General features: G+C 36.3%; 1 protein-coding gene across 1 annotated transcript; it reads left to right on the plus strand.

Moving 5' to 3' along the window:
* Positions 1 to 1,659: 1,659 nt before the first annotated feature.
* LOC124387761 (SLAM family member 8-like) lies at positions 1,660 to 6,336 on the plus strand. The gene is made up of 7 exons (XM_046852313.1): positions 1,660 to 1,808; positions 2,989 to 3,312; positions 3,441 to 3,707; positions 4,700 to 4,798; positions 5,266 to 5,336; positions 5,478 to 5,552; positions 5,988 to 6,336. The coding sequence occupies exons 1-7, from the start codon at positions 1,745 to 1,747 to the stop codon at positions 6,066 to 6,068; spliced, it is 981 nt and encodes a 326-aa protein (XP_046708269.1). The 5' UTR covers positions 1,660 to 1,744; the 3' UTR covers positions 6,069 to 6,336.
* Positions 6,337 to 12,013: the final 5,677 nt, after the last annotated feature.

Below are 12,013 nucleotides of genomic sequence, written 5' to 3' on the forward strand. Positions count from 1 at the left end.
TTTGTGATAGCATGAACATATACAGTGTTGTGAAAAAGTGTTTGCCCCCTTCCTGATTTCTTATTTTTTTGCATGTTTGTCACACTTTAATGTTTTGGATTTTGTTTTCCCTCAATAATAAAAATCATTTATAATCTGCATGTGGTGTTCACTTGTGTTATCTTTTACTAATATTTAAATTAGTTTGATGATCTGAAACATTAAAATGTGACAAACATGCAAAAAAATAAGAAATCAGGAAGGGGACAAACACTTTTTTCACACCACTGTAGGTGTATTAGCATATTACAGTGCATTTATCAATAAACATCAGTTGATTTCACTTACACTTCCGTACATTCTGGACATTTTTTACATTCTGTAGTTTTAAAAAGAAAACATAGGTTCTCCAAACATTGTGCTCAAAATTGCATTTGTATGCTCATTTACAAAACCCTGTTTCTGTTTATGCTGCAAGTATAACCACATATAACCATGGAATCTCACCATTTCTTATCTGTTTACACTCATATCAGATTATGAACTGCAAACTGGTAAATCTACACCCAAAATTAAAAAAAAAAAACTTTAAAATACAATGTCTCATTTAACCAAAGCAAATTTGAGGTGGATTGAGTATGGAAATCACTGCCTGTTTGCCTGCATAAAATTCTCCCCCTGTATTTAAAAGCATATTAACTCATGCAACATGTAACTTTAGTATTGTGCATGGAGTCAAAATGTACAAAAACATATGTATTTCCTTCACTGCATGTTTAGCTGTCTGTAGAGCCTTGTGGTCACCAGTGAAGTGTTCACTTGACATGCACACAGACCTTTTACCAGCACTCAACAGGAAGTGAGATGGCACACATCCTGCTGGCCAATCCATTGACCTCAGATCAGTTTTAAAAAACGTAACTTCCCATTTACCTGCATTATTAGAGAAAACAACAGGACTGGTGGGACCAGTTTCAGATCAAGACCACGTCAGCGAACAGAAACTGTAACACTTTCTTATGAACATATATTTGACCACATTGACATCATCTGCCTGCGTGTTCTTTGGAGCTGAATTCAGATCCTGGCAATCAGAGAGGAACAAGAGAAGAAGGGAAGAATAGCCTTTATTTGTCCCATATACATAAAAAGCACTGTGAAATTCGTTCTTCGCATAAAACTGGTGATATCAAAGAATGGAATGTTGCCCATCAAGAGGCACAAATCAAGCCTGCATCATGCGCCACCCCCGACCACCACCCCCCACCCTCCCACCGCCCCCTGTCTACTGTTTGGTGTATGCAGTGTTTTGTTTAATACACTATGTGTATTGATAATAAAGAAATTAATAAAGATAGAGTTTAAAGATTTTAAGGGACATCCTTTATATCTTTTATTCAGCTCTTATGGTGTTTTTTGTGATGCTTTGTGTGATGTGCAATAATCTTCATTCAAATTAATCAGTAAAGTTTTGATCATCATTCGGACAGGTTCCACTTTACATCTCATTATAAATAAGATATTTTCTCTAAACTAAGTTTCAACAATATACTCTGTTTTAAAACGCCACACATACAATGCCACAAAAAAAAACATGCATTTCAGCCTTTACTGCCACCCACAGCAAATATTTATAGTTTAGATCTCAGACACTCAGCAAGTCAGGAAGTGTTTTTGGTGTCTTGGACTTCATCGGTCTAGTTTTAAATCAACAGTCTGCTCTACATTGAACTGCAGCAGGTCAAACCAGTCATTCACATCAGATATGTGGGATTATCATGGATATCATATTTCAATTTTTGGACCACTAATGTTTGTAATTCTTCAAGGTATGTACAGAAAACAATATTGTATTTTAAGCAATGTGAAACAAACTGTTTTAATGATTTATAGCAAATAAGCATATTCATTCAAAATGTTATGTCAGGGGCATATAATTCCACATGGTCTTTGAAAGATGTTTTGAAATGCACTTTGTGGATGACTTCATAAAGAATTTTTGAGTGTACTTTAAAAGTACACATTTATTAAAGTGTCTACATATAGGCATTTTTTTAAAAAGAGAAAATGTAATTCTGGATAGAAAGATATTCTAAAATGTCAGATTATTATTATTTTTATTTTTAACAAAACCAACCCTGAACTGTTCAAACATCCATATACTGTTTAGTTTGCATACAGTAAATTAGGCATTTGTAACTACACAAGCAGGGCCCCACTGAATTTTTAAGGTGACTAACTACACTTATTATGTTCTATCTGTAGAAAATCATAAAATAAGGTTCAGGTTCAGCTCTATTAAAAAAAATGTCTGATTTATAGTCCATGAAATGTCATGCATAGTTCATGCTTTCTGTACCAGCTATTTGCTTTAGCTTTTGCTTTTGCACATCTTAAGAATATAACAATTATAAATAGTTTTATGGAATTTAAACATTTGGATATTATATATATTTGCCAGTATTATATGGGGTCACAGTGTCCATGTGGCCTAGGGGTGTCCAGTAATGTCCATAAAATTCAGTTGGTTGTGTAGTTATCTATTCTAGCCTTATTTTTGTTCCTTGGTCTACTGTCTATTTATTGTAAATAAGATTTCTGGATGAAATTTTAGTAAACATAAAGTTTGCATTGTAGTGCAATTAGTTTAAAGATTTTTACATTTATGTCATGTATGAAAGAAAAATAAAATTCTCAATCTGTTTATTTGTGTAAAGCTGCTTTATGAGATGACCATTTTTAAAATCACTCTACAAATAAAATGAAAATTGAATTAGACACCCAACAATGATGTTGGCCTGATATTTTTTTCAAATGCTCTTAAAAAGGCCCAGATTTAGAAAAATTTATTATTCCCTTTTGGAGTTATCATTTTCATTGGTGCAATGACTGATCTTAGGATAACAGTTTAATTTCTGCTAATGGACCACTGCAATTCCTTTCATTTCACATGATTGAAAAATATTCTGACATGACTTTTGATATTTGTTCAACTTTGCCCTGCTGCAGGTGTGTGTGTTGTTTCAGCTGATACAAACACAATGACAGTGTACAGAGCTATTGGGAGTTCCCTGGATCTTACAGTGAACTATCCAAAAGAATCAGTGTCATCGGTTAGGTGGAAGTTTAATGAGAAACAGTTTGCTGGGTACACTCAGAGCCATGCCTACTCACAACAGCAATCACAATTCGCTGGACGATTAAAGGAGGAGAATGATAAAGTTGGAATAACTGTACAAGATCTTCAACCCCAAGACTCTGGGATGTTCTTAATGCTTGTAGATGGAACAGAAAGACAGTATCCAACACAGATATTTACAGTGTATATTCAAAGTATGTATGATGTACCTGTATGATGATAATAATAATAATAATAATAATAATAATAATAACAATGATTATTATTTATTTGTTAGCTGACATTTTATTTTTGTTTTAATTGATTTTGAACTTTTTTTTAGACCCCATAACAGCTGTGCAGATTGAGAAGAATCAGACGTGGAGGGTGTCCACAAACAGCTGTGATGTTAATGCGACGTGTGCAGCACTTGGAGCTGAGAGTGTCTCCTACCTATGGAGTGGCTATAAGACTGAGAGTGGAGCTCAGCTGCAGTTCAGCCTTTCACCAGAAGAAGGAGCCGTTACACTGAACTGCACAGCCACAAACAACGTCAGCAACAGCACTGCCAGAGAGACACTGAGCTGTAATGCTGAACAGCCCATAACAGGTACAGTTACAAAAAGCATGTCACAAGCAAGGTAAATACTAAGGATCTCAATGTCACTATCAAACATTGCATAGAATAAGCTCTACATTTGTAAATTACATTTTATTTAATTCATTTAGGGTGATTTATACTGGTTCTTTATTTATATGCAAGATGGACACCACACATATTTCACAGTTGTTTAAGCATATGCTCAGAAAGCATGCTAATGTGTGCAAAACCATAATAGTATATAGTAGAGGTTTTATAGCACCATGTGACTGTGTTCACAACTGTATTAGCAAACTTACATTTGTTGACAGGTAGGTTATAGCCTCATTGAACTGCTTATTATGGACAAAGTAGGGTATATGAGATGGTTTAATTAGATGAATGAGGTGCACAATTTATCTACTGGTTAATAATGTGTTTTGCCTTGTATTAATTTCATTTGCATTTAATGATTATTCTTTTTTAATGCTGGTTATTGCAGCAAATTGTGCTTTGATCTTGGCTTGTTCACTTAGTAAAGGAAGACAAATATATAGAATGTACTTAGGCAGACCAATATGACTGGCATGATGGTGCATTGGGATCTATGGGTTATTCTAGATCTCTCATCTTATTCTCCCAGAAAGCAGTGTGGGGTTGTACCTAGCCTGTAAGTGAGCAGGTATTGCACACTGGTGTCTCAAAATCTAAGAACAACAGAGCGCATTGTTCCAAAAGAATGGCTCTTAGAAGCTACATTAGCTTGGTTCAGTCAGTCAGCATGGTTGATAAAACATAGTGTCTAAGAACATGTGTTTACCTTCATCCAGTTAGCATGGTTTAGCATGGTTATATATCACTTATGACCTATTTATATAATATATAATAATGCCTCATTAGTGTGGTCAAAAACATTTTTTAATATTATTTAATTATATTATAATCATTGGAATATTGAATAAATTTTTAATTATAAACTACGGTGTGAAAAAGATGGTGATACTACGGTGATATATTTGCAGAAATCAAAATTCTGTGGATTGCAGTAGCAGGAACAGTTGCTCTTCTTTTGGTTCTTGCTGTTCTTGCCGCCATTTGCTGTTGGTGGAGATCTTACAAAGGTGTGTTAATTTCTTGTTAACACAAACATAATAATACAATGTATGCTCTATTACAGTATGACAGTATACAGTAATCCCCCATTTATTGCGTTGGTTACGTTCCAAAACCACCCACGATAAATGAAAAACCGCAATAAACGGACGCCGCCCTAAAAATGCTATTTTATGTATACAGTACTGTACTGTATTAACATTTTACTTCATTTTAGAATTTATAATTATATTTTTATTAATAAATGTCATTATTTTAACATAAAACTCCATTAAAAACAATTCACTATAAATGTTTTGGTCTATCGTGCTCTCTGCAAGAGACCGGGAAAATTAGCCAAACTAATTAGTTATGTGGCAAATGCAATGCCACGATAAACCGGGGCGCCAGATTTGAACCGCAGTAAAGAGGGGGGGTTACTGTAAACACAACAAATGACTATTTGTCTAACAGATTTTTATAATCTTGCTGACAGGTGGCAGTGTTGCAGATAGCGGAACGACAGTGTATGCAGATGTCAGCAGTGAAACCATTGCTCAGAATAAAGTATGTATTATACATTTGACTGGTTGCGTACCTTAATTATTTTGTAAATTTTATTGTTATGGTGGGTATGTTTGAATTAAGTTATATAAAATGTGACCAATTATGATGTCTGTGTAATATGAGCCTCCTTCTACAAAACAGAATCGATCACAAAGTGTTACTAATGGAACGACGGTTTATGAAACGGTCGATGAATTCAGAATGAACCCAGAAATGGTAGGTGCTGTTAAATATAAATTCATACAGTTACATTAAAAGCCTTTGTTGAAACAATGGTTCAAGTTATGGAACTTATTTATTGGTGTTTGGTAAACATTTTTAAAAAATGCTGCAGCAAACAGCAACCTGGAATACACAACTAAATGATGTAGTTTATAGCGGTGACAAATTTGTATTGTCTTTTATGCTAGGAAAGGTCAGACTAAATAAATAAATAAAATAATTTTTTTTTAAGGTAAACTATTTGTAACTGCTTGTTTGTGATTTGATTTTAACACAGTCTATTTTTTATTTAAAAATACCATGTGCAATAAAGGCCACATAAGGTTTTTAATGATTTGTACAAATGTACTTTTCTTGATTGCTTTAAATACATTACTGCAGGTCAGAATATTCTTTAAATTCTTTTTGTACTTATTCCTCTCTACGCAGACTATTTATGCTAAAGTGACTCTTCCTCAGCATAAAACGGTCAGCGCTACCTCGTCCTCACCATACCAGAAAGTTTGCTGAACAATAAAGACATCAAAAACATTTTTTTTTTTTTTTTTTTTTACTTTTTGTTGCGGGAACCTTTCTATTATACGTCATATAATTTCGTGAGTAATTGTGTGAATTATTGTACATTAAGGCAGTCTAGACAGTCACACTGCAAAAACTCCTCATCTAATCAAGACTTACAGTTGTGTTCAAAATTATTCAACCCCCAATGCTGTAAATGGTTTTAGGGAATTTAGTGTACATTTGTAATTGTATTCAGAATGAAATCCTACAAGGACTTCTTAAAGAACCATATGCAACTAAAATGACATCAATTAGTTTTGTAATACAGTAGTGAATGTTTCTTTTGTGAATTCTTCATTGACATAATTATTCAACCCCTTAAAGACTACCACTCTGAAGAACAGAGGTTCAATGAAGTGTTTTCAATCAGGTATTGAAAACACCTGTGGATATCAGGGAGCAGCAATAAAGCCTAATAAGCACCAATTAGGCAGCTTTAAAATGACTGTGATACTCAGCTCCTTCTAGACATTTACTGGTGTGGTTACAAACATGGTGAGGTCAAGAGAATGGTCCAGGAAGACAAGAGAACAGGTGATTACTCTTCACAGGAAGGGCAATGGCTATAAGAAGATTGCAAAGATGTTAAACATACCAAGAGACACCATAGGAAGCATCATTCGCAAATTCAAGGCAAAGGGCACTGTTGAAACGCTACCTGGTCGTGGCAGAAAGAAGATGCTGACTTGACTGCTGTGCGCTACCTGAAGCGTTGAGTGGAGAAAAGTCCCCGTGTGACTGCTGAGGAACTGAGAAAAGATTTGTCAGATGTGGGTACTGAAGTTTCTGCTCAGACAATACGGCGCACCCTGCGTAATGAAGGCCTCCATGCCAGAACTCCCAGGCGCACCCCCTTGCTGTCCCCAAAGAATAAGAAGAGTCGACTGCAGTATGCCAAAAGTCATGTGGACAAACCACAGAAGTTTTGGGATAGTGTTCTGTGGACTGATGAAACAAAATTAGAACTGTTTGGGCCCATGGATCAACGCTATGTTTGGAGGAGGAAGAACAAGGCCTATGAAGAAAAGAACACCTTGCCTACTGTGAAGCATGGCGGGGGGTCAATCATGCTTTGGGGCTGTTTTGCTTCTGCAGGTACTGGGAAGCTTCAGCGTGTGCAAGGTACCATGAATTCTCTTCAGTACCAGGAGATATTGGATGACAATGTGATGCAGTCCGTCACAAACCTGAGGCTTGGAAGACGTTGGACCTTTCAACAGGACAATGATCCCAAGCATACCTCCAAGTCCACTAGAGCATGGTTGCAGATTAAAGGCTGGAACATTTTGAAGTGGCCATCGCAGTCACCAGACTTAAATCCGATTGAGAACCTCTGGTGGGACTTAAAGAAAGCAGTTGCAGTGCGCAAGCCTAAGAATGTGACTGAACTGGAGGCTTTTGCTCATGATGAATGGGCGAAGATACCCGTAGATCGCTGCAAGACACTTGTGTCAAGCTATGCTTCACGTTTAAAAGCTGTTATAACTGTAAAAGGATGTTGTACTAAGTACTAAGATTGAATGTCACTTGGGGGTTGAATAAAACTGATAATGATGTGAGCTCAGAAAAGACATTTGTGGTTATTTCATTATAAATGTTATGTTATATTTGTCTGACCTACACGTGCCTCTTTGATTTAATTGTAAGCAGGATGACTGAATGATCATAATCAATGTCAAACCGACCAAAACAATCAATTTCAGTGGGGGTTGAATAATTTTGAACACAACTGTACAATCTTATTTCTAGCCATAAAAATCTTATTGATCTTAGTTTAAGAACAAAATACTACGCAAAAGCAGATTATTCTGATTGTTTTAAGGTTATTTATTAAATTTTTTCTAACATAGTTAGTAAGGCTTAGTTAGATATTTTACATGCAAATTGAGCTTAATTACCATCAGAGACATCATTTGAGGTCTTGTATCTTTTGAAATTGTTTTAGCTGTAATAACAGGTTTTAAGGTTGCACAGTAAAAAACATTTAATAATCACTCTTAGCACTTTTATTAGTATTGTTTATTCCAAATGCTTGTTTTGTGTATACACAAGCACATTTATTTACAACCTAATAACAAATTATAAGATTCTGACAGTATAATGTATGACAGCATTTTAGTGCCACATAAAAAAAAAGATCCAAGAGTACGAGTATAAATTTGTAGCATTTCGAGAATAATGTTGTTAGGCTGAAGTACACCAGATTCTGTAACCATTGTATTTTTTAACCTTTGAAGGTGCTATTGCTTAAATATAGCTTAAAATGGATGACCCTGAAAGGTTTGCTATGCAAGCATGGTAAATTCAAATGTAAGTGGAAACTGTTCATTAAGATTCCATGCAAAAACATTGAAAACACTTGGAGAACAGTTTGTTGTTGTCCTGCTAAGAAACAGATGCACTTATTGAACTGTACAGAAAAGACTCATTTACATATTTGAGCAATAGTGTCCTCTAAGGTCACAAAATGCGATGGTTGCATAATCTGGCACAGATAAAATAACACACAGATGTAACCATCGTAACCATTTGGTAGCCACCAAAAATTTGACTGATTCCGACATTTTTCCTCGCAATTCTAACTTTATGTCTCGTAATTCTTCCTTTATTTCTCGCAATTTCAACTTTATTTCTTGTAAACATTTCTGGTGAATCCACCGGAACCATGTTATCAGCCTGAAGTGTGAAGCTGTTTGTGTATTAACAAGGCTCCTCTGCTTCATCTGTCTTGTTCCGTCTCCTCCAGAGCTGATTGTTATACAGAGTTCTCTCCAGGGAACGGAGGCTTAGTTTAATACCATGAGATTCTTCCAGTAACAACAAGATCACAGTTAGTCAAACCATGCCTAAAATAGTCCTCTATGTCTAACAATCATTTCTGAAGGAGACGAAACAAGTTTGTTTCAAACCAACTACCTGCATGTCTTAACTTACCACATCCATAAACCTCCTCCTTGGTGTTCCTCTATTTCTCCTTCCTAGTGTCTCCATCCTCAGCATTCTCCTACCGATGTACCCCATGTCCCTCCTCTGCACATGTCCAAACCATCTCAATCTCACCTCCCTCACCTTGTTTCCAAAACAGCCTACATGTGCTCTCCCTCTAATAAACTCGTTCCAATACTGTCCATCCTCGTCACTTCCAACATAAAACTCAACATCTTCAGCTCTGCTACCCACTCCACCCTGCCTGCACTCTTTTCTTCACTTCTCTAACACACTCTCCATTACATTGCACTGTTGACCCCAGGTACCTGAACTCCTCCACCTTCTCCACCTCTTTTCCCTGCTACCGCACAACTCCACTGCCCTCCCTCTCACTCACACACATGTACTCTGTCTTACTCCTACTAACTTTCATTCCCCTTCTCTAGTGCCTAATTTCAGCTCTCCAGGCTCTTCTCAACCTTCTCTCTACTCTCACCACAAATCACAATATCATCCGCAAACATCATAGTCCAGAGAGACTCCTTTCTGACCTTGTCCGTCAACTTGTCCATCACCACTACAAACAGGAAAGATCTCTAAGTAGATCCTTGATGCAGTCCAACCTTCACCTTTAACCAGTCTGTTGTTCCTACTGCACACTTCACTGCTGTCACCCTCTCCTAATACATGTCCTGCACCACCCTCACATACTGCTCTGACACACCTGACATCCTCATACAATACCATATCTTTTCTCTCGGCACCCTGTCGTACACTTACTCTAAATCCACAAAAACAATGCAACTCCTTCTGACCTTCTCTATACTTTTTCATCAACCATGCTCTTTCTCGGCATGAATCAAAAATTCCACTGCATCTCTCCTAAACATCTCCATGCTTCTACCGATATCTCATCTCGACCAACTGACTTTCCACTCTTCATCCTCTTAATCGCTGCTTACTTCCTCTTTACTAATCCTATCCACTTCCTGCTTAACCATCTCCACACCATCCAACCTTCTCTCTCTCTCATTTTCCTTATTCAGCAGCTGCTCAAAATACTCCTCCACCTTCTCATCACACTCTTCTCACTAGTCAACACATTTCCATCTCCATCCTTTATTGCTCTAACTTGCAGCACATCCTTCCCAGCTCAGTCCCTCTGCGTGGCCAATCGGTACAAATCCTTTTCTCCTTCCTTAGTGTTCAAATTCTCATACAGCTCCTCATATGCCTTTTCCTTGGCTTTTCCCTACATCCCTCCTTACCTGCTGCCGCATCTCCTTGTACTCCTGCCTCCTTTTCTCATCTCTTTGCTGATCCAAATCCTGTTTCACCAATCTCTTTCTACTTATGCTTTCCTGCTCTTCCTCATTCCACTACCATGTCTCTTTGTCTTTCTTCTCTTTCCAGGTGTCACACCAAGTATTCAATCATACAGCGCCACTATCTTCCACTATCTTATTCTTCTTTCAGTCCTCACTCTCCTTTTCTTTTTTACCTCCAAAGCTATCCTACAGACCACCATCCAATACTGTCTAGCTACACTGTCCCCTACCACCTTATAGTCTTCAATCTCCTTCAGGTTGCATTTCCTACATAGCACATAGTCCACCTGTGTGCACCTTCCTCCACTCTTATACATCACACTGTGATCCTCCTTCTTCTTTAAATAAGTATTTACCACTGCCATTTCCTTCTTTAGCAAAATCTACCACCATCTTCCTTCCACATTCCTTTCTTTAAGGCCATACATACCCATCATCTCTTCATCACCTCTGTTCCCTTCACCTACATGCCTATTAAAGTCTGCCTCAATCACCAGTCGTTCATTCCTAGGTACAACTTCTACCACTTCATCTAACTGACACCAGAATTTTTCCTTCGCCTCCATCTCACAACACATTTATCATCACTCCTTCAACTTCCAGCTTCACAATTATCATCCTATCAGAAACTCTCTTCACCTCCACTACACTCTTACTGTACTCTTCCTTCAGAATCACCCTTAAACCATTTCTCTTTCCATCCACACCATGATAGAACCATGTAAATGTTATTTATGGTTTGCAGACCACACACTCATCCAAACGTTTTATTGTTTTAACTCAAAAAGGAAGCAAGTTTGGCTGTACCTGGGCGAGTGTTCCCCATCCATCAGTCCTTTAAAGAAATATGTATTAAAGATTTGTTACCCAATTCTACAATTTATGGATTTTTAATAAGTTGCTCTGCAGTTTCATTTTAATTTCTTATATTTAACATCTTTCAGTGTACAGTAATGACAAATTACATTCAATAATGTTTTATGTTGCAAAAATTGTAAGTATTTTGAGCTTATGTATTTTGCATGGTAACTACTGTGTTGTCTTCTTTTAAATAAATAATAGTTTACAATATCCATGTACTGTATTCATTGCAGAGATTTCTAACTGTTTTTTAGTTCAAATGCTTTGTCTCACTTTAAGACAGAATATATAATGATGACAATTCTTAAATAAAGAGGATTTTCTTGTTAAGTAGCTTTGGTTTTAAGATTGGAAAAAAGCTAAAAAAAAAAAAAAAAAACCTATTCTGTTTAAAAAATTAATAAAAAAAAATCTTTAAAGCTAGTTTAAAGTTAACTTCACAAAACTTTCAAAGTTAAATTGGAATAAGTGTTTTAATGCATATTTTAAGATATTTTGTTCTTTTCTTTTGCCTAGATATGTTTTCTTGTTTCAAGAAATCTTACCAGTGTAATTATCTTACAGCACTGGCAGATAATTTGACTTGTTTCTAGTCTGTATCTTCTTAAACCATGCATTTATTTCTTACAGTATATTTAGATGTTTATTTTTCACCGTGCATTTTAAATAAATATTCAAAATATTATTTTTACTCTAAATTAGCAAATACACACATACAACTCTTTTCTGCTCTCTGCCTTTTTGTCCTTGCCGTCGCTTAGTGCAACAGAAATCATT

This window comes from Silurus meridionalis, chromosome 6, assembly GCF_014805685.1.
Source record: "Silurus meridionalis isolate SWU-2019-XX chromosome 6, ASM1480568v1, whole genome shotgun sequence".
Lineage (NCBI taxonomy): Eukaryota > Metazoa > Chordata > Actinopteri > Siluriformes > Siluridae > Silurus > Silurus meridionalis.